This window comes from Sceloporus occidentalis, unplaced genomic scaffold (genome assembly GCF_023333645.1).
Source record: "Sceloporus occidentalis isolate IW3139 unplaced genomic scaffold, rSceOcc1.0.p SCAF_1, whole genome shotgun sequence".
In the NCBI taxonomy this organism is placed as follows: domain Eukaryota; kingdom Metazoa; phylum Chordata; class Lepidosauria; order Squamata; family Phrynosomatidae; genus Sceloporus; species Sceloporus occidentalis.
The window spans coordinates 281,670,886-281,689,571 of NW_028316981.1; the positions used below are offsets into that span (position 1 = coordinate 281,670,886).

At 43.3% G+C, this 18,686-nt stretch overlaps 1 protein-coding gene across 4 annotated transcripts in view; it reads right to left on the reverse strand.

Annotated features, from left to right (window-relative positions):
* MAST4 (microtubule associated serine/threonine kinase family member 4) overlaps positions 1-18,686 on the reverse strand; it is a 367,302-nt gene that overhangs the window by 301,448 nt on the left and 47,168 nt on the right. For all 4 annotated transcript variants that reach the window (XM_089494950.1, XM_089494942.1, XM_089494935.1 and 1 more), the window contains exon 2: positions 1,733-1,886. In XM_089494950.1, coding sequence (XP_089351076.1) covers positions 1,733-1,886 — 154 coding nt within the window. The remainder of the gene's footprint in view (positions 1-1,732; positions 1,887-18,686) is intronic.

The following is an 18,686-nucleotide window of genomic DNA, read 5'->3' on the forward strand; positions in this document are numbered from 1 at the left end:
GTGAACTCTACTCCACCTTGCCATCTCTGTCAGTGGTGTTGTGCATCTATTGTGTGGATGCTATAATGGGCTGGATGAGGGCCAATAACGTGAATAATATGAAATATTCACGATGAAGATCAAGATGAAAATGATAAGATGAAGGTTCTGTGAACTGGTGATTCCCTGGAATTGGGTAAACAGCCTTCTTTGGATAAGATTGCACTCTGCGGCAACAGGTACATAGTTTGAGATGCTCTTGGATCCATCTTTGTCACTGGAGGCCTAACTGACATGGTATTTTTAGAGTCAGCTTCAACCAGTCCACCAGCTGCAGCCTTCCTTAGGGATAACCTAGCCACCTTAGTTCATGCACTGCTAACCTCCCGATTAGACAACTGTAATACACTCTACATAAGGATCCATTGAAGATGACTCTGAAACTACAGCTAATGCAAAACAGAAGCTCAAATGGTAACTGAAGTACCATACAGACTTCATGTAACTGTCTTAAAGGAACTGCACAGCTTGTGAATATAGTTCTGCTATGAATTTAAGGTGTTTGTGATGACATTCAAAACGCTAAATGCCTGAATACCGAGAACTGCTGAAGGGTACTCTTCTCTGTCCCATTAGTGGGGAAAACATGTTGTGTGAGAGAACATGGAAGATTGTCTTCTCCCAACTACAGAATATGCTTCTTTTAACAGCCTAAATGTTACCAACACGGCTTCATTCTGGCGCCAAGTGAAAACATGGAATTGTTCAAAAATTATCTTCCCTAAATGACTATCATCCATTCACAGAAATATGAGAGACTGATATCAGTTCAGCTCACATAAGTGTTAAAATTATGTATATTGTATATACTCATGTATAAGTCTAGAAATTTTAGTCAAAAATTGACCCAAACAAACTGAGTCAACTTATCCACGGGTCAATGTAAATACTGCACTTTAACTCTTATTAAAAAATGAACTATCCCCTGGTGAAAGGCAAGAGTGAAATCTGTCCTGGAAGCACTGGCCCTCCTCTACTGTCTTATCCATCCAGGCTTTCATGTGAGCACAAACAGTTATCCCTGCTGAAATCTTGTAAATTACTAGGCATTGTTTTCCTTGTTCCATCCTTTAGATCCTTTGTTATATGCCCCTAAGTTTTACCCTCGACTTATTCATGGATCATATAAAAGATCCATAATTTTGGCCCCAAAACCTGCCCTCGACTTATTCATGAGGTCGATTTATAGTTGAGTATATACGGTATTTCCTATAACCATAACTTTATTTTTAAAAGTAAGTTATTAAGAAGAATGTAAAAACATACACCTAAATTCTATTGCTAGTCCCAACAAGAAAAAAACTCAATCAATCAGTAGCATTTATAATAATAATAATAATAATAATGATAATAATTTTATTTATATTTTCCCGCCTCTCCCTGCGGATTAAGGCGGGATCACAGCATAAAAACATATACATTACAACATATTCAGTAAAATCACAATATCACAATTATCTAACTACTGAGTTACCATTCAGTAATTGATTAAATGGATCTGTTCTATCTGGGACTAGCAATTAGATCTAAGGCCTAAAGGCCTTGGGGATCATTATCAAAGACCAAAGGCATTATCTACCTTGAAATGTCACTGGTTTCCCAGATACTATATCTGTCTCATGTCTTAAAACATTCACACAGGAATGATTTAAAGTTTATATTCATCAGTGTTTTCACAGGCCATTTTCCTTACCAGTCAAAGCTCCTCCAAGGCTTCCTCTTCTAAATGGTCTTCCATCCTCACTTAGCTGCCTTTTAAATTTCAGTGACTTGCCAGGTCCAGAAGAAACTTCAGGGTTACTGGATTTCCGAAATGGCATAGATGGTGGAGACAATATGCTATCAAGCTGTAAAGAAAGAGAGATGACAATTTATTATCTATTTGAAATGTAATATAAAGACAACTATTATGTATAAAAAGAGAGTTCTTGCTAGCTTTGAGAAGAAATCAAGATAGCAATAGCACTTACATTTCTATACCGGTTTTATAGTGCTCAGCACTCTCTAAGCAGTTTACAATTTATTAGTCAGTTGCTCCCAACAAGCTAGGTACTCATTTTACCAATCTACAGAAGGATGGAAGGCTGAGTCAACTTGGAGCCCTGGGATCAAACCTGCTACCAGGGCTCTTAAGGTACATAATAAGTGAAGACTTTAAAAATCTACTGTTGCAGACTGGTGACATGTTGGAACTCCTCACATTGATAACAGTTTTAAAGGATATCTAGTCACTGTATTTGACCCATTTTTAATTTATTCACTACATTTTATCATATTTTTCCACTAAAAAGAAGCACTCAAGGTGCTTAGCAAATGTAACTGAAATGAAATTAAACAAAATCATTTTAAAAATCATAATGATCAGTAAGCATCAATCTGCATCAAAGGCCAAACTGAAAAAATATGTTTGTACAACCTCCCTAAAAGCAGCAAAAATGGGAACTTTGAGAAGAGTACATTCTACAGTCTGGAAGCAACAAAGGAGAAAGCTCTCTCCCAAATGCCAACAGCCTCTGTTTACAACTTTAAAGTTTAACCCTGTATCATGAAGTGAATCCAGAAAGCATATGACAACCGATACAGATCTTTAAGCATTACAATAATATGCTATGAGGAGACAGAAAGTGGTATCATAGAACCATAGAATCACAGAATTGGAAGAGACCACAAGGGCCATCCAGTCCAACCCTCTGCCATGCAGGAATACACAATCAAAGCACCCCTGACAGATGGTCACACAGCCTCTGTTTAAAGACCTCCAAAGAAGGAGACTCCACCACTCTCCCAAGCAATGTTCCACTATTAAACAGTGCTTACTGTCAGGAAGTTCCTCCTAATGTTGAGGTGGAATTTCTTTTCCTATAGTTTACATCCGTTGCTCCAAATCCTATTCTCTGGAGCAGCAGAAAACAAACTTGCTCCATCGTCAATATGACATCCCTTCAAATATTTAAACATATCACCTCTTAACCTTCCCTTCTCAAGGCTAAACATACACAGCTCCATAAGATGCTCCACATAGGACTTGGTTTCCTGATCTTTCACCAGTTTGGTTCCCCTCCTCTGGACACGATCCAGCTTGTCAATGTCCTTTTTGAATTGTGGTCCCCAAAACTGGACACAGTATTCCACGTGAGGCCTGACCAAAGCAGAATAGAGTGGGACTATTACTTTTCTCAGTCTTGATATTATACTTTTTTTGATGCAGCCTAGAGTCGAATTGGCTTTTTTAGTTGCTGCATCACACTGATGACTCATGTTCAACTTGTGGTCTACCAGGACTCCTAGATCTCTTTCACATGTACTGTTGTCAATCCAGGTGTCCTGCATCCTATATCTGGTTGTTTGTGTTGGTTTGGATCAAGGTGATTGTTTGGCTGCACTGTTAGAAAGCTTATATTGGTGTTTTTGTTTCTTTAAGGTCGTGTGCTCTCCCTCAGCACATGGTCTAAGGCAACAGTTCTCAGCCTTGGGTCCTTCAGGCATTTTATACTTTAGCTGCCAGAATCCCTAATCATTTGGGCAAGCTGGCTGGGACTTATGGGAGCTGAACACCAAAACATTAGGAGAGCCAAAGGTTGAGAAGCACTGGTCTAAGGGGACAGGGCTTCTGCTGAGTCACTGGTTTCCTTGAGGGTGGAGTTAGGAGCCACTAGCTCTACGTAAGAGCTGCCCCAATCGCTGGAGATCAGTGAACAGGAAGAGGAAAGTTGTTATCACACGTTATCACACCGGCTCCATTCTTTCGGTAGTCACTGTTAAAAAAAATGGCAACATACCACTTTTCAGCCATCCATCATCACACTCAGTCAGTTGTGTGACTGGGGCTGCTGCTCCCATCATGATTTCAACCTGATCTTTTCCTTAACTCCTTAGCTGTACCCCCTGCCTTTCCCTACCCAGCATACTTTTGATTTGGAGGGTGTCCTCCTTTCCCATGTAATTCCATAGTTCAGCTGCTTCATTTCAGCTTTTAAAAAGGAAAGAAAATAAATAGGTAACTAGGGCACTTCAGAACAGTGAGAAGGAGGTGGGACAGGGGGAGGAAGAGACACTGTGATGCCACATGACTTGCAATTCAATTTCGCTCAATTTCCCCAGGAGCAATGTTTCGCACCTGGGGAGTTGCACAATTGCCAAGTCATTCACAGGTTACCCCTGTGAATGAAAAGGGACACATGGGGGATAGGGCAGGTACAGTGCGATCAGTACCAAAGCAACTTTCTTCCCAGTGTTCTCGTGGTTTAAAAGCTGCATGCAGTAATATCTGAAACAGGCATTTCACAGTTGGCTCTCAGGGGGAGAGTTGGAAAGCTGAGCCACAAGACAATGAACATAAATGGCAACAGAGTTGTTGCAGTGTACCACAACTTTCTACGCCACATGTATTTCTTGCCAGATGATCTGGGGGGCTGTACATACAGGACCTACAAGCTGGTTGCCCTAATGGAAGGTAATGTGCAGCAGCTTCAGGACTGTATGTCCACACTTCCATTCATGAGGAAGGCTGAAAGAGTGGAACAGCCTCTCCTGAGAGGGCAGGATATGGGGGATTCCTCTATGACAGACGATAATTCCCAAACACAGGAGGTAGAAACTTGGAAGAATATGTCATATAGAAGAAGAAGTATAAAGAACTATGTTGCCAGTTTGTAGCACAATCAATTCCAAGGTCTTCCCTTAATCAACTATTATGATACACAAGAATAGTGAGAACATCCTTACTCCTCTAAATGCATGGAGGTGACCTTGGAGTGTTCTGTGGATAGGAGCACACATGCCAATTCAAAGAGGAAGAAGAGATATGTGATGGAAGTAGGTTATTTCACTGAGAGAAATTTATTTATTTAGAGCATTTATACCCCTCTCTTCAGACAAAAAGACTTTCAGGTGGCTTACAAATTATTAATTTGATAGTTCTCTGCCCTCAGGCTTACAATCTAAAAAGGCAACACAAAGAAAAGGGGATGGACATGAGGCCACAGCAGAATTGCTATGGAGGGACAGCCTCTCACCAGCTACTGGAACAAAGTTATCTCTTTTTTATATTGATTAATTTAATGAAGTAAACATTCAAATGTATCAACAATAAAATTCATTAACAAATCAACAGTTTGACATGGTTAAAAGGCAGCATAAATCAAATAAGTGGTGTTTTAGTTAATTCATGCATGATTCCTCTTGAAAAATGTCTCTCCAAAATCCCAAATGGTGTGCTCATGATCATCACACATCACTATTATGGACATAATAAAAAGAAACCATTTTTCAATAAACATTATTATTATTATTAACCTTTATTTATAAAGCGCTGTAAATTTACACAGCACTGTACATACAATCTCTTAGTCTGACGGTTCCCTGCCCTCAGGCTTACAATCTAAAAAGACACGACACAAAAGGAGAAGGGAGTGGTGGTGGGGAATAGGATCAGGTCCAGCAGATCTTCTCCACCTCCGAGGCCTGGACCAAGGCAGATGGACTGGAGGAAGGGCTTGGCTTTTTAATGGATGGTTAAAAGGAGGCTTCCTGGGTCAGAGAGGGACTCGCCTCTGGGAATGCTTCTCTAAACAATATAGTCTTTAACTCAGTTTTGAAACTAGGTAGAGAAGTGATGAGTTGTGCATGAGGGGGAAGAAGGTTCAAGGAGTAAGGGGCAGCAAGTGAGAAGGGACGAATTCGGGAGGGAGCAGTGGTAGTCCTACACTGTGACAGGAGACCTTGACTACCAGAGTGGAGGGTGCGAGTAGGAATGTAAGGAGAAAGAAGGTCAGATAAGTAAGGAGGGGCCAATCCATGGAGGGCTTTGAAAGTCAATAACAAAAGCTCATCTCTCATATTGTCCTTTGTCATTTTCATATTGTCTATAAGTGACCCATTAACCATGCGTCTCATCCTCTCTTCCACCAGTTCTCCAATGTTAGATTTCTTAGGGGTTTTTTGGGAGGGGGCTATGTGGCCATGTTATAGAAGAGTTTATTCCTGATGTTTCGCCAGCATCTGTGGCCAGCATCTTCAGAGCATTCTCTTCAGATACTGGCAAAACGTCAGGAATAAACTCTTCTAGAACATGGCCACATAGCCCGAAAAACCCACAAAAAACTATGGATGCCAACCATGAAAGCTTTCGACTTCACACTAGATCTCTTGTTTTCCAGGTTTTTGCAATTTCCAGTCTAGCAGCAGCAATAATGAAAGCAAGTGATTCTTTGTGTTACAGTGATTTGTTCTCCTCTATGTATGTATAATGAAAGCAAGAATAGACCTGGACAAAATGTTAACTTTTGCTTCATGACCTTTGAGCCTATGTCCATTTTCTTACAGCAAAACTGAATTATTTTTGGACATTCCAGCCACATGTGTAAATAAGGCCCTTTAGAATTGCACACTCGCCAATATTTTGATGTTGTGTTGTTTGTAATCCTACTCATAATCATAAAGGGTGAGATACCATTTGTGTATCAGCTTAAGTGTATATTATTTTATAAAGGCTGGTCCTGATTTAAATGGAGGGGAAACCCAAATTTTCATCCAGTCAGATTCTGGCATACAGTGGAGCCTTGTTATACACTGGGGTTTGGTTCCAAGATCCCCCGTGTATAACAAAATCCCTGGATGCCCAAGTCCCATTAAATATAATGACATAGCAAAATGGTGTCCCTTATAAAAATTGGAAAATCAAGGTTTGACATTTGAAATTTATACTTTTTTGAACATTTTCAAACCGTGAATGCTTGAATCCGTGTATAAAAAATCTGTGTATAAGAAGGGCCGACTGTATTTACTTTGAGAGGCTTACAAGAGGCTTACTCCTTCCTTTTGATCCACATTGGAATAAATGATACTGCAAGATACAGCCTTCAGAAGAGGACTATGAAGCTTTGCGTAGGAATAAAGCAGCTTGTTATTTTCTCATTCATTCCTTTTGAAGGACATTACTCAATTGAAGATTTGGCTTCCTGGCTATGATCTGCAATCAAAAATATCATCTTGTAAGAGATGGAGTTCAATTTACAGAAGTGGGGGAAAGTATTTGCTAGGAGTGGGGAAATGCATTTGCTAGTATCACCAACTTGATTAGGAGGTTTTAAATTGTTTTACAAGGAGGAGGGAGGCAGTATTACAGAGTGCAGGGGGACACAAATATTGGTGCAATAGCCTCAATGATACAGGGAGAATTGGGCCAATACTACTAGAACTGAACAGTGGCAGAAAACAACAAAGAATCAACTGGAGAGAATTACTTATGTGTTCTGGGCAAGGTACACGGTGTTGGTTCTAACCTTTAAAGTCCTACATGGCTTGCGTCCTACTTCCATATAATCCTCCCCGCACACTTCAGTCCTCGGGGAAGAATCTGCTACAACCTAAGAAGACCAGACTCTCAGCAGTGACCCAGAGGACCTTCTTATCAGCCGCTCCCAGGCTATGGAACGACCTGCAGGATTACATCTGCCATATTACCTCCTTGGAAGCCTTTAAAAAGGCTATTAAGACGGATCTCTTCCGGCAGGCCTTTCCAGGCTAGGTTAGATCCATTAGGCTTGCCCCCCCATTGATACAATATCAAAATTGATTGATAATATCGCCGCATCCTCCCCCCCTGCTCTAGAGGAAGACTCATTTCTTGCGCTAATCTGCCCAAAATTTTAGTGTATTCCTATTGGACAGTTTTAATTTTTTATGTTTAATCTCTTTTTATGGGTTAATCACTGTTTTTAAGATTGGGGGAAGGGTTGGGGTTTGGGGGGGGTTACATTGTAATTTTTAATTGTTTGATGTTTTATTTATACTGTTGGAATGTGTTAGAATCCTGTTAGTATTCTACCAGATAGTGTTTGTAGTGTAGTATAGTAGTTGGGGGATGATGGGGCTTTAGCTGCAGTAGAAGAGTAGATAGTGATGGTAGTGCATACCAGGGCCAGGTGTCTTATCTAGTGGCCTTGAAAGCCTGGCTCTCCGAGCGCTCAGAGCTGGGGAATGTGCTTTCACTTTTGTGGGAACCAGGAGGGGCTTCGCTTGGCGGGTTTCTGCTTGGGAGGGGATTTGGCTTTTGGGAATTCTGTTCCTTTGTCTTTGGGGAGGGTGTGGTCAGTCTCAGCTAAGAAGCTGAGTGAGGCACATGTCTGATTCTGGATCTATCAATAAAGTGCTGTTGATTATATCAATCAAGCTGACTGGTTGATTGTCTGGAATTCTGGGTGCTAACTCTGACAGTTAGCTGAGACTCCTTATACCAATTTCTGCAACAACCATGACGGACCAGGAGGCTAAAGGGGAAACTGCATCCTCCAAAGAAAGCCAAACGACCGAGGCTGTGGGGGACACTCAGACTGAGGCTCGAGGAACTGGGGCAGCGCCAAGGGTGGTGAGACAGCAGTTGCCACAGACCCCACTGGCACCAGGGCAGTGGTTTGGCCTGCCAGTGGCGCCACCCCGAACGAAAGAGCGAAGGCGTGCTACACGCTGGTCGGACTGGGACACCGGCTTCACGCAGCCGCTGCAACTGCCTCCTGGGGAAGAAGCCGACTTAGAAACGCAGGTACAGCAGCTGACGGTGGACATGGAGGGGGTCCAGGGCACCCTGGCCACGATCCTAGAGGTCCTCCAACGGCTCACTGGTGAAGGAGGAGGGGGAGCAGGAGCAGGAGCAGGTGCAGGACCGGCCCCTGCCCCAGCAGTGGTGCTCCCAGGGGCTGGAGCTGGCGCGGGAGCTGGGGAGGAAGAGGCTTTGCCCCAGGGTCCCCCACCGGCGGCACCCCCCCAAGACAGAGTGCACGAGGTCCAAGCCAGGAGGCTGGGAGTCAAGTTTGATGGGGATCCCCACACCCTGCCCTACTTCCTATCGCAAGTGGCGGACCATATGGAGGAGTGGGGACCCACCTTCCCCAACGAGGCAGCCAAAGTAAAGTGTGTGGCTAGACATCTCAAAGGGGAGGCTGCGAACTGGCTGGTACAGCTATACGACTGCCAGGCCACTGAGCTGAGAAGCCTAGCAGAATTCATGAGAGCTCTAAGGGCCAGATTTGAAGACCCCTTTCGGGCTAGCATTGCCTTGGCTGAACTTAAGGCTTTGGATCAGGGATCCAGGTCGGTGTCTGAATATGCAATGGAATTCAGGAGATTGGTGGCACAAGTGCCTGACTGTACGGAGGGAATGAAGATTCAGTACTTTAAAGAGGGACTGCGTCCTGAGATTGTGAGATGGGCCCTCACCAGAGGCAACCCCCCCACCGCGATGGAGTGGATCAGATTGGCTGGAGAGGCGGAGGCCATTCAGCAAGAGGTCAAGATGCTGTCTCGGAGGAGAGAAAAAGATTCCAAAGGGAAGGGAAACAGGGCCCCAGCACCGAAAGCTAAAGGGCAAGGAAGCTCTGCGGAGAGTGAGTGGGAGAAAAGGCGCAGGCTGGGCCTGTGTTTGAAATGCGGCAATAAAGGCCACTTAATTGCAGCCTGTCCAGACAAAGGCCAGGAGAGGAAACCCAACCCCTCACAGACCCCCCCTGGCAAAGCAGCGAAAGGGGGAAAAAGCAAGCCAGAGAAGAAGACCCCAGCTGATCGCAGCCTGCAAGCAGCGGAGGAAGGGGAGTCTGAAGTCTGGACAGACAGTGGGAGTTCGGAGCCTGAGGAGGGGCCTTTAAACTACCAGAGCCTGCCTTAGAAAGCGGCGAAAGGCGGGCTGATGGAACTGAGAGCCGCGTGCGAATGGTGAGTGGGGGTGTCCCCCTATTTTCATTGACTGTGACTTTGATGGTGGGGTCAAAGAAAAGGGCCATGCAACTAATTGCAGCCATTGACTGTGGGTGCACCAGGTGCTTAATAAACCCGGCTGTAGTCAGCAGTTTGGACATTGCAACTCACCCCTTGCAAGAGCCCATACCCTTTACCCAGATGGATGGGTCTCTGATGGGTGGGCAAGCAGCAGAGAGGAAAACCGCCCCGTTGTGGCTTGGGGTGGCAGACCATTGGGAACAACTTCAGCTGGTGGTGGGGCCCACCTACAACTATCATTTGATGCTGGGAATTGACTGGTTGCATCACCACAACCCCTCTTTAAGGTGGAGAGACAGACAATTGATTTTTGATGATCCAGTCTGCAGAGAGCATTGCCTGGACCAGGCTGTTGTGCTTCCTCCTCTCTTCCCGCCGGTGCCACGCCCGGGGTTGACCCCAAAGGAGGTGGCTGCCCATTTAGAGACTGTGCAAGGAGATGGGATCATGGACTGTGTTGGGGAGGGAGCAGTCTCCTTCCCTCAGTGCTATCAAGATTTGCAGGGGGTTTTTGAAGCTAAGGAATGTGATGTGCTGCCTCCACATAGAGAGACGGATTGCGCCATTGAAATAGAGCCGGGGGCGCCGTTGCCTAAACCTAAGTTGTACTCGATGACCCCAAGGGAACTCACCACCTTAAAGGAGTTTATTGAGAAAAACTTGGCCCGGGGATTTATTAGACCATCAACCTCGACTTTTGCCGCTCCTGTCTTCTTCAGGGAAAAGAAGGATGGCTCTTTACGGTTGGTCACAGACTACCGTAACTTGAATGGGATTTGTAATACCAACAAATACCCCTTGCCATTAATGAAAGACATGCTGGGACGGTTGGTCACGGGCAAGATTTTTACCAAGCTGGATTTGAGAGATGCTTACTACCGTGTTCGCATCAAAGAGGGGGATGAATACAAGACTGCATTTAATTGCCCCCTGGGGGCATTTGAGTACCTAGTTCTCCCTTTTGGCCTTGCGGGGGCGCCAGGGATTTTCATGAGGCATATTAACGAGGTACTACATGACCTATTGTTTGAAGGGGTCCTGGTATACCTGGATGATGTGCTAATTTACTCCAAAGACTTGGATAGCCACATTAAGTTAGTCCGGGAGGTACTCAAGAGACTGTTGGATAATCAGCTGTATGTGAAACTATCAAAATGTCATTTCCACACAGAAAGACTGGACTTTTTGGGGTATAGGGTTTCTAACCAGGGCATAGAAATGGATCCTGCTAAAGTGCAAACTGTACTAGACTGGGCGCCCCCTAGAAACCGCAAGGATGTTCAGAGGTTCTTGGGCTTTGCCAACTTCTACAGACAATTCATTCCTGATTTCGCCAGAATTGCATTACCCATAACTGACCTACTTAAAACTAAGTCTTTGGAGAAGAAAGGGGGAGAGGCACCAAAGGGGAGCAAGGGACCCAAGCCTTCTTCTCCAATTCGGTGGTCTGAGGAGTGCCAACGGGCTTTCGACCAATTGAAGTTGTTGTTCAGTAATGAACCCATTTTGCTTCACCCTGACCCAGATAGGCCCTTTGTTGTGCAAGTGGATGCAAGTGACTTTGCCATGGGCGCGGTATTATTGCAAAGGGACTCAGATGATAAACTAAGGCCCTGTGCTTACCTGTCTAGAAGGTTCCAAAAGGCTGAGTTATCTTGGCCTTGCTGGGAGAAAGAGGCTTATGCCATAAAACACGCCTTAGAAAGTTGGCGGCAGTTCTTAGAGGGGGCTCCACAACCTTTTGAGGTGTGGACGGACCACAGGAATTTGGAGGCATTGCAAACTCCTCGAAAACTGACCCCCAAACAGAGAAGGTGGGCCAAGGACTTTTATAAATACAAGTTCAAGTTGAAATTCTTCCCTGGGCGCCAAAACATTTTGGCTGATGCACTTTCCAGGTTGCCACAACATGAGGGGAAAGAGGCCGTTCCACTGGAAACTATCTTCTCCCCTGAACAGTTGGGCCTAGCAGTAATTACTCGCAGCAAGGCCAAGGCTTCATCACAGCCCCCTGCACAGGCTAAGTCTGAAACCCTGCTGGATGACATTCTGCTACGGATCCAGCAGGTGGCAGAGGCGGATGACTGGCTACTGAGCCACAAGGACTTGCTGTCTCGTAATGCACAGGGACTGTGGGTAAAGAATTCTAGAATCTATGTCCCTGCTTCCATGAGAGTGGACATTTTAAAGCTCTGCCATAATTCTAAAGCTACTGGACATTGGGGTTATCTGAAGACTTGGCACAAACTACGCAACACTTATTGGTGGGAAGGTGTGCGTGCTGATGTGGATGCTTTTGTAAAAAGTTGCTCTGTTTGTGCTAGGGCCAAGCCTGTTGTGGGAAAGCCCAGAGGTTTACTGCACCCTTTGCCCACGCCGGACTCACCCTGGAAACACATTGCTATGGACTTTATAACTGATTTGCCACCAAGTAAAGGCAGAGACACCATTTGGGTGGTAGTGGACTTGTTTTCTAAACAAACCCATTATGTTGCTTGCAAGGGGATGCCTTCAGCTTCAAAGTTAGCTGACCTTTTCATTGCCTATATATATAAATATCACGGATTGCCTGATAGAATAATTTCGGATAGGGGCAGTACCTTCACCTCTAAGTTTTGGAGGGTACTGCAGAAAAAATTGGGGGTTCAATTGGCCCTCAGCACGGCCTATCATCCTGAGACGGATGGGCAATGTGAAAAAACGAACATGGCCCTTGAGAGGTACCTTCGGTCCTACACTAATTATTTGCAGGATGATTGGTATGACTTGCTCCCTCATGCAGAGGTAGCTTTCAATAGTGCTGTCCATAGGAGCACTGGGCAGTCTCCTTTTTTGATTAACTATGGATTTGAACCTAAGTTGCTGCCTTCATTGCCTGCTGAGAAGTCTGACCCTGTTGCGGTAACTCAATGGTCTGAGAAGGTCAAGGGAGCCTGGCCCATGATTACTAAAGCACTGCAGGACGCCAAGCGTCAGTACAAAAAGTATGCGGACAGGAAAAGGTCTGATGGTTGGGACATTAAGCCTGGGGACATGGTCTACCTGTCCACAAAAAATTTAAAGTCCAGGTTTCCTTCGAAGAAGTTGGGTCCTAAGTACATTGGCCCTTTCCCTGTTAAAAGACTGGTGAATGATGTCACTGCCGAACTCATTCTTCCCAAGTCCTATCGTCATCTTCACCCCGTTTTTCATTTCAGGTTGTTGAAACCAGATCGGAGCACGGACCAATGGAAGACCAAGGACTGTCAGCCTCTACCCATGATGATTGATGGGCAACAACACTTTGAAGTTGCAAAAATTTTGGACTCTAGGTTGCATAAGGGCAAACTCCAGTATCTCATTCGCTGGAAGCATTTTCCTGTTGATCATGATGAATGGGTTTCTGTTGCTCATGTTAATGCGCCTGATTTAGTGGCTCGTTTTCATGCACAGTACCCTGACAAGCCTTCTCTTTCTGCTGTCACTTGATTTAGTTTTCTGCTGTCTTTTGGGGTAGGGGGGGTTTCCTTTTTTTCGGGGGGCTGACTGTTAGAATCCTGTTAGTATTCTACCAGATAGTGTTTGTAGTGTAGTATAGTAGTTGGGGGATGATGGGGCTTTAGCTGCAGTAGAAGAGTAGATAGTGATGGTAGTGCATACCAGGGCCAGGTGTCTTATCTAGTGGCCTTGAAAGCCTGGCTCTCCGAGCGCTCAGAGCTGGGGAATGTGCTTTCACTTTTGTGGGAACCAGGAGGGGCTTCGCTTGGCGGGTTTCTGCTTGGGAGGGGATTTGGCTTTTGGGAATTCTGTTCCTTTGTCTTTGGGGAGGGTGTGGTCAGTCTCAGCTAAGAAGCTGAGTGAGGCACATGTCTGATTCTGGATCTATCAATAAAGTGCTGTTGATTATATCAATCAAGCTGACTGGTTGATTGTCTGGAATTCTGGGTGCTAACTCTGACAGTATGTGCTTTCATTCCTTGTGAAAAAGCTAAATACACAAATATTATTATTAAATATTATTACAGTGTACCTGCGCCATACACGGGTGCACTATACGCGGCTTCCTGCTTATGCAGAAGCCACGCGACAATATAAACAATGGCGTGCGTGCCTGCACACACACACTATGTCGTCGCCATGTGCATGCACCCCATTGTTTCCTATGGGGCATGAGCATAGGCGGATTTTCCCTTACGCGGGGAGGTCCGGAACGGATCCCCCACATAAGGAGAGGGCCCACTGTATTATTACTCAAAATCAGATAGATAGATAGATAGATAGATAGATAGATAGATAGACAGATGCACACACAAATGTACAGAGCATGGGAAATAAGATGATCTTAAACTCTCAGTACAGGAAGGCAAATATGATTTAATAGGCATCACTGGTGGAATGAATCTCAAGACTGAAATATAATAATGGAGAGGTATAACCTATTTTAAAGAAATAGACCAAATAAGGAAGGAAAAGTAGTAGTATTATATGGCCGGATGTGTACACCTGGGAAAACATGCATGATGTTGAGCAGGAAAAGAGCTTTTAGGTAAAAATTAAAGTTGAGAGAAACAACAGTGACTTCATGGTGGAGGACTACTATGCTCCAAATTAGACTGAATATTCGGATGAAGCCTTCTAAAACGAATAATCAAATAGTCATTAGAAATACTCCTTGAGCTTTACAGGGGAGATGTAACACACTCAAGTTTCAAGAACATGGAGCCCACATCACAAATTGTTATGTGTTCACTCTGACTTCATCTGTTTCCAAAGAGACTTAAGTACAGCTATGGAAACCATGACTGAGCCAGAACGTTCTACAATGGTCTTCTGTTTCACTGACTCTCAAATTCACTGAAAATATGACTTTCCTTATGTATATAACCATATAATTGTGTGTGTGTGTGTGTGTGTGTGTCATTTCATGAGCAGGTTTCAAATATAACCCTAGCCTATTGTTTCAGCCTAAAATACCGTATTTGTTAATAGGCAAAAACTGATCAACATAAATAGGATTTTTTTAAAAAAACTGTACATACATCACAATATTTTCCCTTTGAATTCTATATTTGGTAATACACAAGCCTATAAAATATACAACATGAACAAAGCATGTACAGCCTTCATTTCACATCACAGTAATATGTATGACTACCATCCAGTAAACAAACTACCAAAAAAATGCTTTTGCCTTTTAGAGACCAATGTATCAAGAAGACTGACTCACATTTCAAAGATGGATAAAGAAATCTTAAGATGTAAATGTGTGAACATCCAGATGTTTCACATCAAGAGATCTCCAGTTTAACTACATTGTGGAGAGAGATTGAAAATCCACCAGATGGCACTATAATATAATTAACCAAATAATAATACTTCTATGCCGAAAAACTGTTTAAAATAAAGTATATTTGCATAGAACAAAAATTATATTTAATTAATTATCCCTTACTATTTTTTATTTTTGTAAAAAAAATATTTTCTTTCATTCACTCTTATCTCTCACCGAAACTGATGTTTGTATAAATGTGAGTGTTCATATTTCACAAATTAGGGATAGGAGAAACAATATTTAAGTCTGGCTTTCTTTCTTTCTTTCTTTTTTTACTGTAATCCAACACCAGGATGAACTCCTGGATGAAATGAATTGTCTAGTTCCATTTCAATCTGGCTTCAGGCCTGACTATGAGACAGAAAGAGCATTGGTTGCCTTGGTGGATGACCTACACAGGGAACTGGACAAACACGAGTGTGTCCCTGTTGGTTCTGGACCTTTCAGCAGCTGTATATACCACTGGCCATGGTGTCCTTCTGAGCCACCTCTTTGGGATGGCACTTGGGGACATGATTCTGCAGTGATTCCAGTCCTTCTTGGAGGGGTGAACTTAAAAGGTGGTGTTGGCAGATATCTGTTTGACCCAATGGCCACTGGTCTGCAGGGTCCCTCAAGACTCAGTTTTGTCCCCCATGCTACTTAACATCTGGATGAAACCACTGGGAGAGGCTATCTGGAGTTTTGCAGTTGGTTGTCATCAGTTCCAAGGAAGCAATATCTGTACTAAGCAAATGTCTGCTGTTGGGAATAGTCTGGATGAGGACAAACAAACCTACGTTTAATCCAGACAAAGCAATGGTATTCCTGGACAGGCAGATTGGGGAACAGGGATTCAGCCTGTGCTGGATGTGGTTACACACACATACCCCTGAAATCTCAGGTCCGCAGCCTGGGTGTCTGCAAAGTTATGGGTTTGTATATAAAAATGTTGCTTTATTTATTGTGTGACTATGATGTAAGTAGCTGATATTGGGGGGGGGGGGGGGGGGCACGAATAGAGTGTTAAAGTTGGTGCTGATTGGTGGACTGTTTAAATTTGAGTTGTGTGATTGAAAAGGATAAAATTTAGCTTGAAAGCAGAAAGTGTGGTGTTTCAAATGATATATACAAATAATCTGCTGTTTCTGCTTTAACCTCTGTAAAAAAAAGTTTTGTTTTTATACACTATGGCCTTCAGAATAACTGTCATGCTGAGAACTGGGTTTTAGACAAAGGGTGGTAACCTGTCTGGATAAAAGTAGTATAAATCCATATGGTAACCTGAGGACATCTGAATGGACTCCATAGTTGGTGCCACACGAGGTTGACAGGAAGAAGTCCTTACAGTTGGTAGCTATGGGAATCAGGAAAAGAATTCACATTGCAAGTTTGCAATGAACATTGGAAGGCTTCACATTTGATAGCTTAAGTGTAAAGCCCCCCACATTTGGCCACAATGGTGGGGTTACCTAGAGGAATTCTCATAGTTTGTGGCACTGGTATGATTGCCTGTGTGGAGAGCCCCATACCTGTTGTATACAGTGGCAGGATAAAGTGTGGAACCTTCACATAAAGGATGGAATCCCCCACTTCTGGTGTTGGCAGCAGTGGGATATAGCAATAGCACTTTACATTTCCATACCACTTCATAGAGAACTAAGCACTCTCTAAGCAGTTTACAGTGTTAGCAATTGCCCTCAACAAGCTAGGTATTCATTTTGCCTATCTACAAATTGATGGAAGACTGAGCTAACCTGGAGCCCTGCAGGACTGCACTCACAACATTGTGGCATTTAATCACTGCACCACCAGGGATATGAACTGAGGTTCCCTTATTTGGTGACAGCAGTAAGTAAGAGTAATCCCAAAAGTGTGCTCCTGGACTTAGATCTGAGTCTGGATGCCTAGGTTTCAGCAATGGTCAGGATTTTATGACGTTTTGAACATCTTTTTAATGCTGTTTTTAACGTATTTGTTTAAAAATAGAAATTTAGATTGTTTTTTAACTTTTGTTTTAAGAGTTTTTGAATTGTATTGTGATTTTAGAATGTTGTAAACCCCCTTGAATCCCATTCTGGGAGAAAGGTGAGATACAAAAAAATCAATTAAATAAATAAATGAGCCCTTCTAATTCAATTATGGCTTAACTTTATCATTTGTTTAATTTCATTTTACTATAACCTATCACAAAACATAGATAAAACTATTTAAAAATAGAACAAAGTTGATGTCTATAGAAAATATGAATGACAAATAGAACATATGTCGAATTGAATAGAAGGAAATTAGCAAAAAGAAATAACTGCTTGATGTTAATCTCATGGTGGATGGTGAGACACTGAAGAGAGAGTAATTTGGCACACTAGAGCATGTAGTTGCAGAAAAGTAAGTGGGGTCTCACCAAACTACTCAGCTGTAAAATTTGCCGGCTGTGGTCTCTGTGCAGGTGCAAAGCCCATTTGTGTGAGGCACAGAGAACACAAAGAAGAAAGGTAAAATAAAAATCAAAGCAATCAAAGCAATGCCACAAGAATGAGACAGATTTTCACCGCTCTGACCACATCTTTCCTGTGTTGGCATCCCTTCACTGGCTCCCCCTCCCTTTCCGCATTCAGTATATTTTCCTGCTGTCGATGTTTAAAGTCCTCCATGGGCTGGCCCTTCCTTACTTATCAGACCTTATTTCTCCTCACCTTCCCACTTGGGCCCTCCGTTCTGGTAGTCAGGGTCAGCTGTCCCAGCCCAGGATTTCCTCTGCCCCATCTCAGATTCGCCCCTTTTCACTCGCTGCCCCTCACTCCTGGAACCTTCTTCCCCCGCAAACAAGAGCCATCACTTCTTTAACCAGCTTCAAAACGGAGTTGAAGACCATCCTGTTCAGGGCAGCGTTCCCAGGCATTGCATAATTGTCACTTGCAATTTCATGTTCTTTTGTTGTCTGTTTTATTGAATCATTTCCTGTATTGCTATGTATTTTATATGTATTATCCTACTGGAGAGGCCCCTTCCCCACCACCACTCCCTTTGTGTCATGTCTTTTTAGATTGTAAGCCTGAGGGCAGGGAACCGCCCAATTAAAAAGATTGTGTGTACAGCGCTGTGTAAATTTACAGCGCTTTATAAATAAAGGTTAATAATAATAATAATAATAATAATAATAATAATAATAATCAATAAGCAGATCTTTCTTGGAAGTTCACAAGCAGAGCATGAGAGCAACTCATGTGTTGTATGTGCTCTGCAGCACAACTGGTTCTGAGTCTGGATGTTCTGTACAGTCATCAGTACTACTAACAGCTGACATAACAAGCCCCGAAAAATTTGTCTAGTACTTTAAAAAAAAAACACAAATGTCTTAACTCTGTGAGTATAAGATCTCTTAACAGTGAGAGCCATAATTATACTTTTCATCTACCTTGAATCAACTGTCCACCAATTCACTATATTAAGTGAATGTGTGAAGTTTCTATCGATGTTTTTCTGCACTATGCATTATTTTTCTATGCTTCTTCCAGGTACTCATAATTGTCTTCTTCCTAAACTAGGACATCCTAATGTTTTAGCCCGTCCCCATCAGGATATT